We start from the raw sequence: 20,702 nt of genomic DNA on the forward strand, positions 1-20,702 counted from the left end.
AACTACCACACAATTCCTTGCGCTCAGGCAGTTTGGCGTGACTTTGCCTGGAACACAACAAAGTCGTGAGTCGTGGTTTGAAGTTGTAATTTACGGGCTCAAAAACTTGCCTGGAACGCACCATTAATTTGCCTACCTTGAATATTTTCTATAATATGTGATACATCTGACCTGGTGTACACAAAATGTTTCAAATGTGAAAAGTTATGAAAAAGGGAGACATACAAAGGATTCTGGGTAAAAAAATAAATAAATTTAAACTACAACATGCATACATTTGAAATTCCTTTCCACGATTCCTTAACACGTATTTAATATTTAATAAAAAAAAAAATTATTATAAAATTTCAAAACTGCATCTGATCTTTTAAGGACCGAAGACGATATATATATATATATATATATATATATATATATATATATATATATATATATATATATATATATATATATATATATATATATATATATATAATTAGATGTAACAAATTAAATAAATTTTAAGCCTTGACTTGACAGGTAAGTTAGTTCTGTTACAAACACGAATTTTCATGGTTTTTTTGTTTTGTTTTGTTTTTACTGGAAACTCAATATTATTGTTGAAAGTTTTTTTTTTTTTTTTTGTTTGTTTCATAGAATGATTATTCACATAACTGCAGGTACTTCAACAGATGCACCAATGACTAATGATATCCGGTCTAGTGGCGTCTGGGAACTTTCTCATCCGGGTATTTGGTGTCTAGGCATTCTTTGCTCTCATTGGATAAAAGTCAGAATTCTGTGATTTCATTGGATGCCGTGGCTGTCAATTCTCAGTGTGGCCAGCAAGGTTGCTGGTCGTGGCAGCACGACGGACCGGCACGTAGACTTTTGTATAGGAAGAGCATTTGTAATTCATTTTCTGACGGATTGTTGAGCTTTTATGTAAGCTACCTGGCATCGAACTTGTACCCTAGTTCGCCTCAGTTTTTTTGTAGCAACGAAAACTTTTCCCCGTGCCTCACTCACCTCTTGTTGTTCTCACGTAGCGTCTCAGGTAAGACAGTAAACAATTAATCGACTGTTCATGATGTCTGTTTTATTCATGTAAAATGACAGGTTGGCCACTACCCTATCCAGACCTAAATACGCAAGCTATTATAGTTCTTTACTTTAGATTTTTAGGAGGAGCTGCTCATTTACTCACGCACATGAAACAGGTGCAGCTGGAAGAAAAAAACATTCACCTGTGTGCACCAAGTTTTACTAAAGAGTATTCAGAGCGCACTAAGGTGAATAATTTGGACTAGTAAATGGTTTAAACCCTATCCAAACTGTTAAATGACAGATGTGCATATATTGCGACGAGTCAGTGTTTTGGTTAGCGGCATATTAGTGTTTAAAAGGAAATTACGTAGTTAATGGACTAAAAAATAGTAGTTTTGATCAATTGGGGGCGCTAGTTCATTCAGAACTTTATACAAATAAAAATAAAGATTGTCCCAGATTGTAATGTCTACTTCAAGACATGTATGCATCAGAATACACCTTATAAACAATGTGGTACGTACATGAAACCCACATTTCAAGGCTGTGGCTTGGAAATGTTAAATAATACCTGTCAGGTGTGTTGTAGCATTATACATTTTCTGGGTGTTCTACATTCCAACTGTTACTAAAAAGGCTTGTGTATTTTTGAGTTTGTTTGCCACATACTTTTTCAGACCAATCTTATTCCTCTTTCAAAGAGTTTAGTAATGTTGCCGCTTTACATTTTTGTGTCAGAGAAGCTTTTTTTGTTTATAAAGGTATGCCAAATATGTAGATTTGTTATCCTTAGTACACCATTGATGTATTACGGCATGTAATATAGCCCATATCTGAACATCACACACAATTTTAATATATGCAAACCTGATAGACTGATGTGCCAATTTGGATATATTTGCGTAATAACTGAGTCGCTTAAAAGTTAGATGTATTACACAATTATACAGTTGTTCACTCAAACTTTTTTGTGCGGTACTTTCAGTATAATTTCTCAGACTTTAAGTGTCTTTATGAGATGGAATGATGCAATTTCCATTACCTTTACAATGTTTTCCTTATTCAGGAGACCAGCATGTCACCATGGATTAAACAGGTTTGCCTTGTTCTTGTGGCAGTGTTCATGTTGCCCAATACAACAGAGTCAAAGAAAGATGAAGCGTTGTACTGTTCAGGTGAGTTGATGTTAAGTGGCCCACACACACACACACACACACATCAGAGCAGATAAATGGGAGCATGCACAATAAATGCTAATTTATTCAGATTCATAAAGTAGTTTGATCAAGCATTAATGGTTCACCGTATATCTATCTATATTTTCTTGGTGTTTTTTCCCATAATGAGTTAATTCACATAATTATATTCAGAATTAAGCCCTTTTTTTCCCTAATTGATTGTTCTGTCCAACCCCATCATTCTAATTGAGCAATTTTTCACTTAATTTATCCATGAAACCTTTGACCTTTTGGAAAGACAAACAATGGCTTGCTAAATACCAAATGTATTAAATCTTTCTGCTCTAATAAAAAAAAAAAACAGTTCAAAGTGAGGCCATAAACTGAACAGGGTGACATTTATTTGTATTTCTCCTAGTGCAACATGTACAACAATGTTTTCGCTGACTAAAATGCCCTGTAAACAATTAAATTAAAATGTGATATTTTAAATAATATTTAACCGCGAACAGCCACATGATCAATGCCAACTGATTATGCTTGTTTAAAAAGTATTGCTGCAAAAATATCCTCCATTTTGACATGAACAAAATAATAGCCTGCTGAGTTAAACTTTCAGAAAGCAGAGCAGTCTTTAATCGTGTGACCTACGTTAGACCACTTTTTTACGCTTATAATATCTGCTGCATGAAGTTAATTTAATCGCTATAAGAGTACTATTGATTTCCTTTATCTCGTCTTGAAAAAATACACTTTTTAAATTGTCTAATGCTTTTAGTGCATTTGTCAGCTTGAGTTTGATATACTTTGAGTGAGCTCTAAATAATAAATGAATATATTCATGTTGTTTTAAATTGGACATAGCATTTTTTGTGTGTGTGTCTTTTCGAATAGTCCTTACTTTGATCTTTTCCCTAATGTGTTAATTACGGAATGTATGTGAATGATTTATCACAACTTGCAGCATTATTTAATGTATTGTGTTTTCACAAATTACAGTTTTTCAAAGCAATAAAACTCAACATAGGTGCCGTTATATTTAAGGGCTAAATTGCATTGATACAGTTTGTGCTAGTTTCAGTTGTTTGTTCCAAGCACATTTATATTCTAGTTATAATTACTTGACAGTATGAATAGTATCATAAGTACGAGTCTTTAGCTAATAGATGTTCTTTTACTGTAATTTCCACACATTAATTTGAATGCATTTGGTTATTCACTTTTTTTTGTTTTTTTTACTTGCCTCTAATTATAAATGTGTTTTCCACCCTAAATTGTTATTGTAAATTTAGTCACGCAAATGTCTCATTGGTTATTAATTGTGTGCATGAATCATAAATATAAATGTAGAAGTCTTTTGAAAGGCCAACATGAAACCAACACTGAAACAATCTATTTCTACTGTCTTGTATGTGAATAGATTTCATTTCTTACTTTCAGAGGATTCCGAAGTTAATTTGTATGGAAAATTTACAATTTAGATGTGTATTCCATTCTGGTCACATGGCAAGACAAAGATTCTTCTTTATAGCTAGTTGATAATATAGAATGATATTACTTGTATTGAGAAATAATAAAACTTGGTAAAACTAGTGCTAGAACCAAGCTTTTTTGGAGAGTCAAGGGGTGCAAAGCTTGGCTCAGATAAAGCCTACTTTAAGCTCCGCCCAGGTTTGACAGTTGCCATGGAAATATAGCAAGCATGACTAAGCACCAGCAAACTCAAGATTTTACCAGAAGCATGGCTAGTGCATTTTTTTTGGTCATTGCCATTTTTTCCATTAAAAAAAATATATATATATACAGGTAAACCATTTTATACATTGATACAAATTTGATTCTAGTTCAGATTATTTAAATATGAGCCATGATTAAAAACCTAAGCCTGTTCATTAATTGTACAAGGAGGCATCCACCATTTAAAAAAAAAGAAGAAGCATAGTAATGTTGCTGTTTTTACTGCTTTAAATTTTTTATTTAGCCCTATTTATTTAAGTCCATGTACAACGTTTATTTTATGCACAGTTAAGGTTAATTCCTGCTGGAAATATTTTGACTTTAAGTATTTTTCCAAGATACTAGACAAGCCGTTGCATTAGTTAAAAAAAAAATGAAGCCTGCATTTTTCTTACTTGTTTCATCTTTTTGTCTACCATTGATTAAATCGATTGTAATGATTTTTTTCTTTCTTTTCTAGCATGTGTGGCGATTGCAGAGGAGCTAAACTATTCAATCAGTCAAACTGATCCAAAAAAGACGATTCATGTTGGTGGATTCAGACTTAAACCCGACGGAAGCCTTACAGACAAAAAGGTACGATTCAGTGTTAATTGCACCTCAATCACTTCATTTGTCAATACCAATGCATTTACAGTTAATGAACCGAAAGGTAATGCTGCATGCAGTTTCGAAGCAAACTAGATTTTCTGATAGAAATGGGAATCAATCACTGTGCCTGATGAAGGCACAAATTAAAGAGACCAGGCCAATCGTTATTCAGCATGCAAATAGATTTAAGAAGACTGATCATCTTGTCTGAATGTAAATGTTATGATACCGGAGAGAAGGAAAATTGTGCATTATCTTGACTCAAATATAAAGTTTAGAAGAAGAAAAAAGAAGAAGAAGAATTAAAATTGCCAACAAAACAGCTTTTAATAGTCTAAATCAGTTGAAGAAGTGTAATGCTTATTTGTTTTTTTTAAACCACAACATTTGCTCTTCGTTCATGGTAATGCAGACAATCAAAATGGGGATTGTCTTGCTCAAGAGCACAACATTGATAGTGATAAACTGTGAAAAGATTTATCTGTCTGTAGTATAGAGCTTGTATCCTTTCAGTTAGGCCGTGTGTCCACCAAAGTGATTTTTTTTTTACTGTAGCTAGCGTATTTTTCCAATTGTTTTTCAACGGGAGCGCCGCGTTTTTTAAAACGCTGGGAGCGTAATGAGGCGCTGAGTGTCTCTGGGTGGGTTATATATATTTTTTTTTTATATAACCGGATGCCGAGAATTTAAGTATGTTCAACTTTGGGTAAAACGCAGCACTCTTCTTTCACTTTTTAACCAACCGTCCAATCACAGTGGAGGAGGGGTGGGACCAATACAACACCGACCAACCACCTCATTCTGCTTGTACAACGTCAACAGATGACAACGAGCATAATAACTGAACGAAATAATTTAAAACAAGAGCCAGAGCAAATACTTTACATTGTATGGATATTTTTATATAGAATCAATACAGAAACAAACAATCTGTGAAATGAGATACTAGTAACACTTCCGCAGATATTCTGTCATAGCAAGCAAAGCATCTCAACTGAAAGAAAAAAACGCTGCTCTGCCAAAGCGCTCTCAAGCGCCCACAGCTAGGCGTTTTCAGACGGCTTGGTGGACACACGGCCTTAGTGCCCCAGTTTTGCAGTCTTCACCACCACTTCATTTATTATTGGTTACTAACACAGACAAATCAATGTTTGAAAAAACTCTACGATTATACTTAAGTTTAACTTTTTTAGATTTTTATAAATGCCTAATTGTGTATTGAGTGTTTTTCCTTTGAGATTTGTGTATTTATTTAGTGCTTAGTTGCCTTTCTTAGCTCTCTAATATTTCCTGGTGTTTTCAAGCTTGTTCTGTTTACTTGAGTAAAGGGAGCCATTTTCACAGTTTCCTTCTCAACAGTGGTGTCAATGTGTAAAGGTCAGACCCAATGAACTCTAAGCCCTGACCCCTGGTATCCAGGGACTGTCATTAGGTCCCTGACTCCACTATTGATTAGGGGTTAATCCCTTTTTGATTGTAACTGCTGCCTAATAACAAGTGTTTGTTCAGTTTTGACTTTTCCCCTCACATCTCGGGCTGAGCAAAATATGTTTGTCAGCCTGTATGATGCATAATGCCCTAATTGATGATAGGACTTCATCAAGCCTGAATTATATTGATCTATGTACACTGTCTGGGTAAAAACAAAAACTAACATTACAGGTGTTGTTAGGGATGAGAAGGAAAACCTGTTAAATCTTGTGTCTTGCTTCATTGCAGTTGAAACCGTTGATTAATGAAGTACTTAATTTTTTGTTTCATGCATCTGTCTTTTTTGTTAATTTGTCATTTATCAGCTCATTGAGGTGAAGTCAGGAATTTGGGTTTTAATTGCATATTATGCTTTAAATCGCGGCTCAGGGAGCTGTAACATCAGGATTTTGGTCAATATTACGTTTATATCTTCCATTACAGATCAAGTGTAAAACTAAAGGTGAGATTCTCGAACCGTGTGGCGACATAGTCCAAAGAGAGCCGTTGCTGACAGTAAAGCTGCCGCTCTAAACAAGTGAGAAATGTAAAGAGTGAAACCGTTTTGTCCATACCAAGTTAAAACGTCAAGCATGTTTACTTATCGCACACAACCACCGTAAGAGTGAAGCGCGATCCATATGTCGATTTCTTCCATCTGACTGCTTTGGTCTTTGGTTCCTGAGTATCCCATCTCTCTTCAATAATAAGGAAGCAAAGCAGAAGCAGTGTAGCAGAACTCACTCGCTGTTCCCTAAGAGTGGCTTCACTTAAAAATAAATGCTAATTAAACCTCCCCAAATCCCTCCCTGTTTCTCTTTTCATACTTGGCTTGGTTCACTTGCCCAGAAGCTGTAGGTGAACCCCTGCGATGCGCCCCCATGTTTTTAGCAGATTCACCAAAGATAACCTTCAACAGCTTTTGCTGAAAGGTCAATTTTATGTATAAATAATAAGGAAAACTTTTGATCGGGTCCTATATCTAATCTATATGCTTTTTTGGTGTGCCTCTTCAGACTTTTTTTTTTTTTAGAGAATTTAGGCAGCAAAAATGAAATGCCCTGTGTCCCAACACTACAATGATGCCTTGCTCTCCAATGGGAATTCAGTGAAGGATGGCATCCCTGAGAAGCCTTTTCTCTGCCTGGGCCGCCCCCCCCCCCCCCCCCCCCCCTCTCTCTCTTTATTCCTACAGAAATTCTTTATTGACAGCTTCTATTCAAACCCTTCAGACTGTTACGGGGAGGAATTTAATTCCCCACCATTTTCAGGATTGCATGATAAGGACTCTGCAGAGGATGCGGCACACAAGCCATCCTCTGCTAGATCCAACTGCGAGATTTTTTTTATTGCTTTTGGACTTTTTTGTGCATGAAAGAATCTCTTTTATTGTTCTCTGATGGTTAGCCTAAAGTTTAATGAGTTGAATCTAAAAGTGTAATTGGTGCAGATCTCAAATATGATAATCAATTTTAATGCTGAGGATGACATTATAGCACTTTGTTTAATACTGCTCGGGTTAAAAGTTTTTTTTTTTTTCATGATCCTGCATCGATAGTCGAACGTTGAAAGATTTTCACACCCATAGTTGTTCATAAATTGTCTTATCTTGCGGTCCATCCATCCGCGTTCAGCTTTTTAATTAAAAAGATGGGGGGGGATGTGTGGATGGGTTGCTGTCCTTCCATGGGACCTTTTATCTTATTTGTGACCAGATGGCAGCGAGCCACGGAAGCCTCTTTATGTCACCGAGCCTCACGAGTGGAGGGGGTAGAGACGCCCTCATAATGTAATCAGTGAGACCGGAAGGGTCCATACTGTGTCTGAAAGGGGACAATGGGGTCAGGGATATATCTACATCGCAAGAAAATCCAGCTCATCTGCAACCTGTCCTCTTTCCAATAACCCCCTCGCCCCCAACCCCGCCAGCCTTTGACTGGCCTGACAAGGAAGACTTCCTGCTTTCGATCATTGGAGGGTGGAAGAGATGAGCTGCCCAAGAGAACCAAAGGATGGGACTCCACTGTTTACCCTGCACTTGGCTGCTGTTGACAACTCCCCTCCCCACTGCTTACCCCCCGCTCTCCCAGCCCTTTCACTCTCTTCCGCCCCCCGTCACCCTTTCCCCTTTCTCCTTCCGGGGGAGGCCAAAGGGGTGTGAGCAGGGTGCACCTTGACCTGTCTAGACACCACAGTGTGTTTTTGTTCTGTTGCCAAGGCAAGGGGATCTACTTTTGCAACTTTGGAGATGCAGGTTAAAAGTCAGCGTCGTGGCACAGGGGATGTGTTTAAATGGGAACGGAAGGAAAAGGTCACCTAAGTGACCTCAGTGCCCTTTTTTTTTTTTTTTGTTAGTTTTGGAAATATTTTTTTGTTGTTTTAAAAGAAGCGGGGGCGATTTGATAACTTGGTCAAAAGTTTTATCTGAATTCTTTTTCCGATAGGTTCCTCTTGCTAGGTCCGAAACTCACTTAACTGAACTGCTGGAAGAAGTTTGCAATAGAATGGAGCGATTATGCTCTCTATGAGGACCCGGACACCAAAGAGAAGAGCTACAAGAGATTCGCACCAAGAGAAAATGATGCCGGGAATTTTCCGGATTTCAAAATTTTAAGTTTGACGGTCCAGAGAGTTCCAGTGCCTTGAAGTTTGCTGTGAGTATTAATTTTATATAGTTGTCATTGAATTGATTTGTATTTATTTTTATGTAATGACAAAAAAAGTACGTTTCCCAGTTCATAATTCTGCCAGTTCGTCATCCAATTTCCATGTAAATTACATTAATATCAGGTTTTTTTAATCATGCATCATATGACAGTTGTGTAATATCATGCACTATAAATCTATTTTATAAATAGGGTTTTTTTTTCTGAAAGCATTTGAAGCCTTTACATAAACTGTAATTGCATGAATCATTGATACTAGTGTCTTTTTCTAAACAAAATGGCATGGCTCTACCAATAATAAAGAATTTGATCTATATATTTAATTTATTGTTTATTTATTTACTGCTGTTAATTCTTTCTTAATTCTTTTCTAATGAAATGATTAATGTCTATAGGACATGCATACTGCACTGTAAGCCTTCATATTGGAATCACGGTTTCATTTTGGATTTTTGGGGGATTTTTATTTTAATTTAATTGTATTTATTTATTTTTATATATACAAGATGACTGAGATTATAGACCACAGTAAAATGACTTCATGCCATTTGCCACGTGAACCATCCAAGATGGCAGACTTGCTAACACTATAGCACTAAAGATGGCTGCCCATTACTGTTAATGTATTTTGTACTGTTGAGAATGCTTTCTGCTTATTTTCTGTCTCATGCTCAAAGAATGCTAACTATATTTTTGAAATGTATATTGCAGTGTGAAAGCATTGTGGAAGAGTTGGAAGATGATCATCCTCTCTCTCTTCGCCAGTGAGACAGACCATGTGGCTAAGATGTTATGCAGTGAAGTATCAGGTATTTACGTATGATGTGATTTATACCTTCTCTCATTCACTATTAAGTAAGCATGTTAATGCAGAAAACCTGGACCATAGTGTTGACTTGATTTGCATTTTTGCATTGGTTTCCAGATTTTTTTTTTCTTTACACTTTTAGTGCTTTTCTGCATGCAAATATCAATGCAGTTTGTAGTGTTTTTTTTCAGTGTGCTTGACATTGAACATGACTTGTTTTTTTTAATGTTTAAACTGTTTTTTTGTATTATTTTTTTAAATCAGATTGCAGACATCTTCAGAGATGTATGATCTAAATGTAGCCTTTCACATTATACCTCAGACAATATTCACTGATTTCCTGTAAAATCTGCAATTCACAAACTTGAAACTCATGAAACTAAAATGAGTCTAAGTGGAACATAGTAAATAGACATTTTGCTAGAATTAAACTAAATTTAGAATATTCTGAAATATCACTATTACTAGCTAAAGAATGGTAAAGTGTACAGAAATCGATGTTAAATTAACATTACACTACACTAAAACTGCATGTTCTTATCTAGGCTGATATGCATGTATTTTTAATGTCTTCAATGCACTTAGTAAATTTAAATGTAATGCACATTTTTTTAGATGCTGTTTTAAAGATTTTTTTTGGCCTTGCACCTGCCAGATTTAAATATTAGAGAGTAATGTTGATCTGGTTATGCAAGTAGTTTTATAAGGTGTGTGTGTGTGTGTGTGTGTGTGTGTGGGGGGGTAATGCTCAGCCTTTTTTGTTCTGCTTTATGTAGTGTGTGTATCAAATGCTTCAGTAATTCTTATGCTTTGTTTTCTTTACATATCCAGGTCACTGTAAGGGCTCTGTTTTTCAGCACATTGAACTTTAGTGTCACATCAGTGTCTGCTGAAGAACACTCAAAAACACGGACCAAAAATGGAGACATCAAATATTTTCCTAAAGTATGCTATTGTTTTGACATTTTTAGTCACTGCAAATTATGATGATAAAAATGATTTGATGTTAGTATTACAAATGAATGAGTTTTCACTGCTGAGTATTGGACACTCTTTCATTTAGATTTTTTAATTGGAAATGACCTGTATTACCTTTTTATACACGCATACTATATATATATGAGAACTGCAGAACTACATTGATGTTAAATTGATTGCATTCCAATGGCATGTAATTTACATGTTTAATTCCATTTATCAATTCTTTTTAACCTCTATTTAGTTTCAGTGAACTTGACATGACAATCACTATGGTATTATGGTGTGCTTTATGATGGAGTCATTCTTGATAAAAAAATAAATAAAATGTTTCAGATATAGTGGTTAAATGAGTTATTTGTTTTTTTTCTTGGCACATTTTTCCTAATTCAGAATAATTTGTCTGAAGAACTGTTAACTGGCAGGTTAGGTGCGACGGCAAACCCATAGGCTTTTATCATCCCAAAACGTTTCGCAGCACATTCTGCTTGTTTTGTTCTGATGTCCCATGTCTGTCCAAGTCGGGCTTTTGAACATGGCCGCTGGGTAAGCATGATGGCATGCCTTTCGCACCCTTCCCTCACAGCTCCCTCCATGCAGAACTACGCATGCGCCGCTGTGGCAGCAGCACAGGGGCAGGTCCTGTTTTGGGAGAGTAAAGGAGCAAGAGACGCCATGATTGCTTAGCTCTGTGAGTTGGTCTGGATATGGGTATCAGCCAAATCACTGAGGGGGAAAATGACAATACTCACTGCGTTCTCTGATAATATTGCGTTGTTTAACACAAGTCTGCTCCCTGTGCACAGTGGGAAAATGTTAGATATCAAGGCAATGTTCAGGAATCTACAATGATCCCGCTTTCTTTTGGGAAATATAATACTTGGGCGTTTTGTATTTGATCAGTTGATGTAAATGAAGAATGTAATTATACTATTTTCTAAAATTTGCAAACAAATCTAAAATTCTGCTTTTTTATATATATATATATATATATATATATTATATTAATTATATTATTATTATTATTATTATTAATAATAATAATAAATTATATATAATAATAATCATTATATATTATATATATATATATAATAATCATTATATATATAATAATAATTATATTTTATATATATATAATAATTATATAACTATATGCGCAAAATCAGTCAACTTTTGCTTAAATATAATTATCTTAAGAAAATAACTTTAAAAACTTTATTTTGGAAACCAAAGAATATAATGCATAATCAAAACAAATCATATAAATAATATTTTTACTATTACTAGTAACCTTGGGATTTAAAGGTTTTTGGGGCCAAAAAATGCTGATCAGCTAATAAAATGTGTGAAGAACGCCATCATAAGTTCAAAGTTATCTAATGGTTGAAGACTTCCTCCAAGAACAGCAAAATTCATCTGAAGTTTAAGTTTTCAGATCATTTGTTTTTCTTTTTCTTTTTTCATGCTAAACTTAACTTAAATTTGGTGTGTATGTAACTGGCCCCCTTCAGGAAACCGCTTGCTGTTTAAAAAGTTGGTTGTGACCTTACAAAGTAGCTTATTTCTTTTGTTTGTCCAGTTCTGTGTATGTGCTTTGAGCTTAAGTTTGACAGATCAAGTGTTACCAAGGTGCAGTGGGCTATGACTCAAAACAAAGGGAACTGGACAACTAAACATCAATTTCCCATGCATACAAAATGCTTTCATGCTAGCTTGAGTGACCTGGAGACATCCTCACTGAACGCAATGCTTTTTTTGTGTGTTGTTGTTGCTGCTGATCACATCTACTGGATGATTACCCATTTTGTAAACTTGCCTAAGTCAGTCAGAATGGACAAGAAGTTTTACACATTGGGGGGAAAAAATGTAAGTGAAATTTGATCTCTCCCTTAAATTCGCTATAAAGTTCAACTGCTGAGCTGTGGCGTTAACTTGTATTCTAACAAGATTAAAATATATTTGTCCTGGAGATTAGCATACTTAAATCCTTTTTTGCTTTTTCTGAACTGGCAGTGCGCTTTGATCTGTGTTGCGTGGCAAGAGCCTGGCTTTGGCTTGGCCATCCGAGTGCCAAGTGTGAAATTGGCCTGATGTCATCCCCATTCTTCACCCTCTACATCTTTCACTGCCTTAATTATATTTCCGCCACAAAGCCCCAGCTCTTCATTGCATATTCAAGTTTGACTAGGATGCATTCAAAAACTATAGATAAATGACTCCTTTGGAATGGGAACAAGATAGGTCTTTCTGTGATGCGCAGACAAGGGAGCTCAACACCGTTCTGATATGGGGTTTTTTTATATATAGAGAGAATTACTGGCTTCAGAAACCCAGCCATTCAGACTTTGGAAAGACCTGTTTAGGGAGAGGAAAGTATCTTATATGTGTGTGTTATCAAAGATAAATCATTGAATGAGTTTCCAAAGCAGAGCCTCTGAGGTAGCCATACTCCTATTACTGCGTAGGATGGACATCAAACTTTAAGCCGGCCCTTTTGAGCTTCATATTTTATCAAGCAGCCAAAAGTTGGCGGTATGACCTTTTTGGACAAACTAGCTTGAGGAAAAGAGAGATCCTGATCATTTTCTGCATCCCAGATGCACAGCTGGATGAGACTTCTAATCTCCTCGCACCATTTCATCTTCATTTGACGTTCTGTTCGTTTTTGAAATGAAACCAATTAATGCGATGCCTTTAAGAAAGATCCGGGGTGATGAAATGTGGGCGAAGTGAAACGAGCCACCTGCAGCTGTGACAGGAGGCTTTGACCTTCAACGGGGTCTCCCGGCCACAGACTTTATTCAGGAGCCTCGCTGCGCGTCTGAGCGGCAACTGCCTTTTTCTTCCCAGTGAAGCTCATCGAGTCAGTGACCGTTGGGCGTTACTTCCACATACAAGCTTGGCAAGAATAGAAATGCAGATGAGATTCTCTGGCATTGATGAACAGGTCAATGCTGGGAATGGTTCTCAGAGATAGCTCGCCTTTTGTGTAGGACCTTTTCAGTAATACGACTTTTCTTAATGTTTTCGTGGCATCAGGTAGCCTGAAGTAGCTACGTGTAAAGTTTCTGGTAAGGTTTACAAGCTCAACCATAACAACGAAACCCCGTCTAGAGCGTTGTTTACATAGTTTAACTCAATACTAATAGCAAATTAATTGTACTTTTGAGTATTTGAACAAAAGTATGCACTTTTTGGACACTTTAGGTGACTTATCATTTGACAGGCTAATTGAATATCTTAGCCTACTTGGGTGTAGCTACATTAAACCACAACGTGCCCGTTTTTAAAGTCTGTTAAACTATTATAGACCTATTAGTTCTCTTCGAAGTTCGAAGTCTGTTGGTTGGATATTTTAATACTCGGCATTTTGTGTGTGAAGTTAGGCTACATTAGCAGCATTTGGACTCCCCCAAGTGTTGAAATTTGGACGAGAGTTAGGCTATTGCTTGTTTTATTAATTTTGTTTGAGTCCAAATCATATTAGACGCCAAATAAACCTTGGGACAAAACCAGATGGGTCGCATGTCACATGATAATCTATAATCAATTTTTTCTCGGGTTTCATAAAAAAATCTTGTGGCTCGTTTTGAAGTCATACAAACTTTTGTAATATTAATTTTTTGTTTTGTTTTTTGGGTGTAGCCTAGATAATTAGGTAAACGTTTAAGGCTTAATGATAATTGCTAAAAGTTTTCATTGTTTACTTTTCTTAAATGTTGTACCAATAGCATCATCAGATTGGAACACAGTGAAGTTGTGCTAAAGTGAATTTTATTCGTAGCCTACTTGTGCAGAGCGATTCAAATAAATAATTGGGGAATCAATGACACTTTTTGCTGTATAATCATTGTTTCGTCGCAGTGTAGGTCTATTTACCTTAACATTTTAGATGGGTTAAAAGAACTCGTGCTCCATGCCCCGCCTACTTTAGCAGCAGAATTGAATTTAGCCTAGCCTATTGAAAAGCACAAATCACCATTTAAAGTTTCTATGCTTTTTGGTCATTAATGCATTACTTGCCTTCTCTTCAGATATTGACGTCCATGTGAAAACATTATTTAGCTTCTACAATAAGTCTGTGCTTTTCCAGTTTTATTTTGAAACTGTTACACAAATAATTATCTAGGCTACTTCTGTTTAATACACTATATTTAAACTGATTTGAGGGAAAAAAAGAAATGGTCTGTTTAGTTTTCATACATGCATATACTACAGATTATGAATCTTTCTTTTAGAGATATGGTTGTTTAAAATGGTTTCTTACACTTGCGTCTTGCTATAAATTCAGCTCTTCACAGGCTACTTTCCGTTTTTTACTTATTGTGTTTCAACAATTTTAAGCATAGGAATATAGGCCTAGGCTAACTTTTTTTCTAAATTTCAGTTTAAGTTTTATTTACAAAACGTAGGAAAGTATTGTGGAGGCAGACAATGGTGGTGAAGCTCCTTCGTTTTCACAATATGTAAATTAAGTTTTTTTTTTTTTAAGTAAAGGAACGAAAAGGGGCAAAACATGACAATTGCAGACTTCCATAATATATTCACTGCTGTCAACATTTTAAATGGTAATATTCAACCCAAAACTATTTTACTTAGAAGTTTAGTTTTCTTTTTCAGCCAAGTATAGCCTAATGATTCTAATTCCATGCGAAGCTTGAAATATGAAAATCAGGCATGCATCAAACGATATTCTTTTGTAAAAACTTGCCGGATATCCATTTGGAAAAAGAATATGAGAACTTTTATTGTACATTCCCAGCTAAATTAACAGACAGCAAATGAAGTCAAGTATTGTATTAGAAGTGGTTTTGAGGTTTGCTGACTCGTATGCATTCAGATGTCTGATCTATTTCCTGAAAATGTGAGCACATTTTATTTAGGTTTATTTTAAATACAGTAGGCCTATACTGAATTATTTTAAGCATGTTGTCTTATACTATGTCTCTAACAACTCAATAAAGTAAAACATTCATCCAGGGCTAATAAAACTATGCATGGAAACAAACAAACATCTAGATCAGATAAAACATTTTTACCATTTATTTTAAATCACAGTTGCCTGAATGCAGCAGGAAAAATCTTTGGACTTCAGCATGGATTAAACACGTTCACATGTGGCTCAACGTCAAGTGTCAATCAAATCACTCCCCCTTTTTTTTTTTTTTTAAATAAAGAAGCGTCCTTTTCCTCGCGCGCTATATCTGAAGTTTCAGTCAGTGTACAGCAGTGCTATTAATTGAAAAGGTTTTACACCACCGTACACATAAAGTATATACACATATAATATTGCAGAATCATATCTCATACATATAGTTTTCATTCGTTTAATGCTGGTATTTTGTACACTGGCCCTTGTTTAGAATTATTGCATTTTCGATGTCCTGTCCTTCAGGTTAATCGCTGTCTGATTTGTCTTCCTTCGATGATGTGGCGTGATTGTACAGTCCCTGTGCCATCAGGTGTAACGCGAGTGTGTTTTTGTTCCCCGAAGCTTTTTTAATCTTCGCTCTTTTGTTCTGAAACCAGATTTTGATCTGAGACTCGTTGAGGCCGAGTTCCTGGGCCAAAGCTTGCCTCCTTTGCTCCGTCAGGTAACGGTTATTCTGGAATTCGTTCTTGAGTCTCTGGAGTTGCTCCGCTGTGAAGGCTGTTCTTGGACGCTTGTCTTCCTTGGTTGGACTTTTCTTCTTTGGTTTGCGGGATCTTGGTCCTGCGTTTCAGAATATAATCAAAGAGATTAGGTTTTGCTCGTGCCGTGAATTGCACATCTCAATGTTGTATTAGTAGCCCATTATCGATTTATTAGCCTGATGGTGATATTAATAGCAATACAACAACAATAAATAATGTTGACTTGTTTAAAGTTACTAATTGGAGGAAGTGTAGCTTATTCTTTCAGATCGAATGTTTCAAGGAGTCTGCTCTAGTTTTTACTATGGAAGCATGGTGTAGTGGTGTGGGTGGGGGTGGGGGTGACTGCCAGAAAGGGAGGGGTGAAAGAGGCTTTTCCCTCTCTCTGTTACCATAGGAACTACATTTATAAGAGAACGTTTTTTTATAAACTTGCTCCAAGAGTAGCACCTGTCGTTTAATGCTAGCTTTCCCACTTCATATTCTATTTTTAGTCAATTCTTGGGCTACTCCAAACACCCCAAAGGTTCCGCGTGGCGTGAATGCTGACAATAGATTGATCTGTAGCCTATGAGATGAGCCCTTGCTCGCACCCCTAATTTTGCACCTTTTATTTGATTTCTATAGCGTATGATTTCGATTGTATCCTGCTCTTATGATATAATATTAATCTTTTCACGTCGTATAATCGAAAATCAATTCTTCGCATAGCATATTTGGCAAGGGGGTTAGGCTACACCTTTTAAGTTAGTGTGACCTGTCCAAATATTCCACTAAGTAGGCTATAGTCGGTTTCGTTGTGTACAAACTTTGGTCAAATTGTGTTCACGGATTGTATATTTTAAATGGGTTAATATTATGGGTCAGATTATTTTAGAACATGTTAATCAGAAGTTTTGACTTGACAAAAACTTGCATTGTCACTTTTTCGGAAGGCCGTTTGGTGCGCCATTTGAACTTCATTTGAAATAAGTTGATCAAAAATCCTATTTTTTAAATTAATATTATCTAAAATCGTACGGAATTTGGATCTATCTTATGCCGGTTAGCGCGGTAATAATAGGCCTATATTTATTTCAGGAGCTGGTTTTGAAGATATTTAGCATTTAGCTTCCGTGGTGCGTCCAACTCCATTGTCAAAAATATGCTAATTAAAATATCAACAAAGACATCGAAGTAACAATGGCGCAAAACTACCCGTTACTTAAAAAATATATAAAAATAAAAGCCAAAAATGTACCATAGCTACCAATCCTACAACTGTATTGTTTTATTATTTCTCCCTTTTTATTTAACAGTCGAACATAAACGACTGGTATAGCCTATTGCACCATGAAACTAACATTGTTGTTTTTTAGGGTTTTCAACTGATTACATAATTCTACGTCTGTAAAATAATAAATAATATTAATCATAATTCGGATAATGATTATAGTGAAAATACTAGGCTATAACAGAAGTAATCAAATAAAATAGTTGTAGCCTACACAGCCTACTGCAGCATATATATTTCTATTTCAAATGTTTGTGAATATTAGATTTCAAATCATAATATTTAGCCTTTTTTGTGTGTTATTCCTGTTATTTTAAGAGAATATATTCCATAAAGGAGAACTCCCTGACTCTTGGCGGGCCGTTTCACACAGGCTACATAAAGAACATTTGCGCCTCGTTTTCGTGCCCCATTTTCATCGCCAAAATTTCTGTAATAGTTTCCAAATCAAACTTTTTTATTATTATGAGCCCATTTGTTCACTTTGAAGCCAAAACAGGTGCACACTTTTTGAGTACATAAATATGAAGAAAAAAGAAATAAATTCTTACCTGATGAAGGTCTGTCTGAATATCTTGTGCAATATACCCAAGCAGGCCAAAGCATTGGTTGGTTCTTCTGCCCAGCGTTACTTTGCGAGCAATCCGAATCTGAGCTTAAACACTGATCTCCAGTCTCTGCACGGGCTTTCAGAGGTGCGTCTGCGGTAATATCAGTTTTTTTAGACGCGCTTACTGGGTGAGGGCTCGAGGTTCCTTCCCCGGACACTGGAGCTCCTACCTGTCCTGATCCGGGAGCCGATGGACAGCGGTTCTCTCGTTCAACTATATTAATTTCGTCGCGTCTGGTCCCTTCTTTCCTGCGACCAAAGTCTGGTCTTAAAATGTTGTCGATATAAAAGTTGGTGATTCTGTGAGGGAGTAGGTTTCCAGGAGCCTGCAACAGGGGTAGAATAGCCCTATTGGACTCATCGCCTGAATCCTGGCGCTCCACATCTCTGTTGCTATGATCATTTTCTTCCATAGTGAAACTCTCCAAATGTTCTTTTTAACCCCTTTCTCTCTCGCGCGCGCACACACACGTATGTTTGTGTTCCAGTAGCTTATTTTTTTAGTCTCACTGCAAAGAGAAACAAACAGGAAAAAAGGACAAATCCTTTTTTCTGCTTCTTTTGCCGGTTAAATACGACGAAACCGCCTTGTGTGCGTAGAAAGAAAAAACATAGTTTTAAAAATTAATTCCACAGTGTGCCCCTTGTAGTTGTATTTATATCTACTTTGTAAAACATACAGGCAAATTTAATCTATGCAGTATCAAAGCAGTGGACCTGCTCTAGTAAACAAGGAAACGCAAACTGGCTCTAGAATACTTTCACTACGGATTTTTGTTCTTATTTTTAATACGAGTCCCCCCGGATGACGTCGCAGTCCGGTATCCTAGACACGTGCCTTTGGCCAATAAATGGAGTGAAATTTTATCACGTGACCCAGTGACTCTCGAGTAAATGACAGCATCCAACCTCGCCTTATTCTCAATACTTAAAGCGATAGTAGCTACTCTATTGCTCAAAAGTGCTCAGCATTCCAATATTCAGCATTTTCAAATATCTAACTCCCGAGCAGCCAATTATTTGACAAACACATTTGTTTATTTTGCCTGTGTGTGGAAATCGCTGTCTTTTTTTGGCAGTCTCGTGAAACTATCGTTTATAAATCACACTGGGGGAGGGGTGTGTTCATTTTTACACGTAGCCTAATTCGGTGGTAGGTCACGTACTCTGTCCAATTTCATAATTTCGTAGCCACATTATTCTATCTGGTGTGCAATTCATACTGTAAAGTCAGTAGCCTATTGCCTAAGCATTAGGCCCGCGTAATGAAAAACTAATTACGCACTATGCAGCATCCCTCAAAACAACTATTTTGATTTTCCGCCCCTTTATTTAGCCAGATCGAATGATTTGGGCCTACACTATGTTTTACGTTTATCGTTATTAATATAGCCTAAAACTAACCGCCATAATTTGAAATGTTAAACTATGGAATGTCCCTATTGGTCTGAATTAAGGTATTGTGTCTTTGAATAGGCTATTCGTATCCACAATATTTCGTTAAATCAATCGCTTTATTTCACCCGTTTCGTGGAACATAACGACGAAAAGCATCACTCCAGTAGTTTTAAATGGGAGTAAATAGCTGTGGCGCTTTAAAGGAAACCAGCGAAGCAAACCAACAGTGATCTTTGGAGCGTATGTGGCGTCCTGGAGAGTCCAAAAGAAACAAACGACCACTTTAGAAGTGAGCTCATTGGGACAGGTTTTTGGCCTTGTTGGAAATCAAATTGACTAAATGGGACGCATGGCCCATATTGTGGTATTTAGCTACAGAGTGTTAGTAGAGCTAACGTAACTTCATCGTGCTCACGTTTTCTTTTCGTCTTTGGAAAATTGTGGACTTTACTGAGGGACCCTTGGCATTATTTAATGACAGTAAGTTTAGATAAATTTATGTCAAATCTGTCTAGGCCTACACACTGTTTAATGTAGGCGATAGACAGTTATGACACAATCATTCGTGTGATAAAGGATACATTTATAAAAAAAAATGAAAGCAACACGCAGTCTTTGAATGGAATACTGACAGAATACATGTTTAGAATCGTTTGTGCATCAGTAGAAGTTGTTGCTGACTTGGTGTGAAGTCTAAATGTTTGGTGTTCGATCACGGTGAGCATTGTATGCGAGGTCATCATTGGCCACAAAATAGCAGGGTTAGATTAACTTTTAGTTGATGCATAACACCTAAAGATCCAAAGTAGCCTTTAATTTCTTGTGTGAATGAATAACTTGTAGTACACTCGTTTTGCTTAGTCTAGTCTATATCTTCGAATGGCGTAATTGCATGTATTTGATTAATTATATTCAACTTTTTAAACCTATTTTAAGTTATACAGAGAACTGTCAGGGAATTTGCAAAACATGTAGCTTTAGGCTAAGTGCATTTAGCCTATGTTATGCTATGCCAAATTATGCCATTTAGATTATACACACCGACTCTAAGCTATAACCTATAATGCATGTTTGGAATAAAAAAAAAATATTTTTGTTGTTTTTTCAGTTATGATAATAACATCATGCATGTCATGTGCAGGCGTGTTATAAGTGACATTAATTAGCTGTTATTGCAATCAAACGCCTTCTCACGCTCTCTCTCATTTTTGAACTCAAGTAGTGAAATACCCCCTCCAATTCATGTTTCAAAATATTTTCAAATTTTGACATAAATAAAGTCAGTAATGTACTAAACCAATATGGGGAAAAAACAATAAGGGTGAAGGTGAAC

General features: G+C 36.3%; 2 protein-coding genes across 2 annotated transcripts; one reads left to right on the forward strand and one right to left on the reverse strand.

The window, feature by feature from the left end:
• Positions 1-814: 814 nt before the first annotated feature.
• cnpy1 (canopy FGF signaling regulator 1) lies at positions 815-10,483 on the forward strand. The gene is given in 9 exon segments (XM_079819274.1): positions 815-1,036; positions 2,093-2,201; positions 4,402-4,517; positions 8,447-8,509; positions 8,511-8,603; positions 8,609-8,656; positions 9,380-9,412; positions 9,414-9,477; positions 10,308-10,483. Coding segments are annotated over 8 exon segments (558 nt in total). The 5' UTR covers positions 815-1,036; positions 2,093-2,101; the 3' UTR covers positions 10,349-10,483.
• A 5,367-nt stretch (positions 10,484-15,850) lies between these two features.
• en2b (engrailed homeobox 2b) lies at positions 15,851-18,384 on the reverse strand (the record flags this gene model as incomplete). Its single annotated transcript, XM_079819270.1, has 2 exons — positions 15,851-16,167; positions 17,913-18,384. The coding sequence occupies 2 exons, from the start codon at positions 18,382-18,384 to the stop codon at positions 15,851-15,853; spliced, it is 789 nt and encodes a 262-aa protein (XP_079675396.1).
• Between the last annotated feature and the right edge of the window lie 2,318 nt (positions 18,385-20,702).

Source organism: Gobio gobio, assembly GCF_949357685.1.
Source record: "Gobio gobio genome assembly, chromosome: 6".
NCBI classification, from domain to species: Eukaryota; Metazoa; Chordata; class Actinopteri; order Cypriniformes; family Gobionidae; genus Gobio; species Gobio gobio.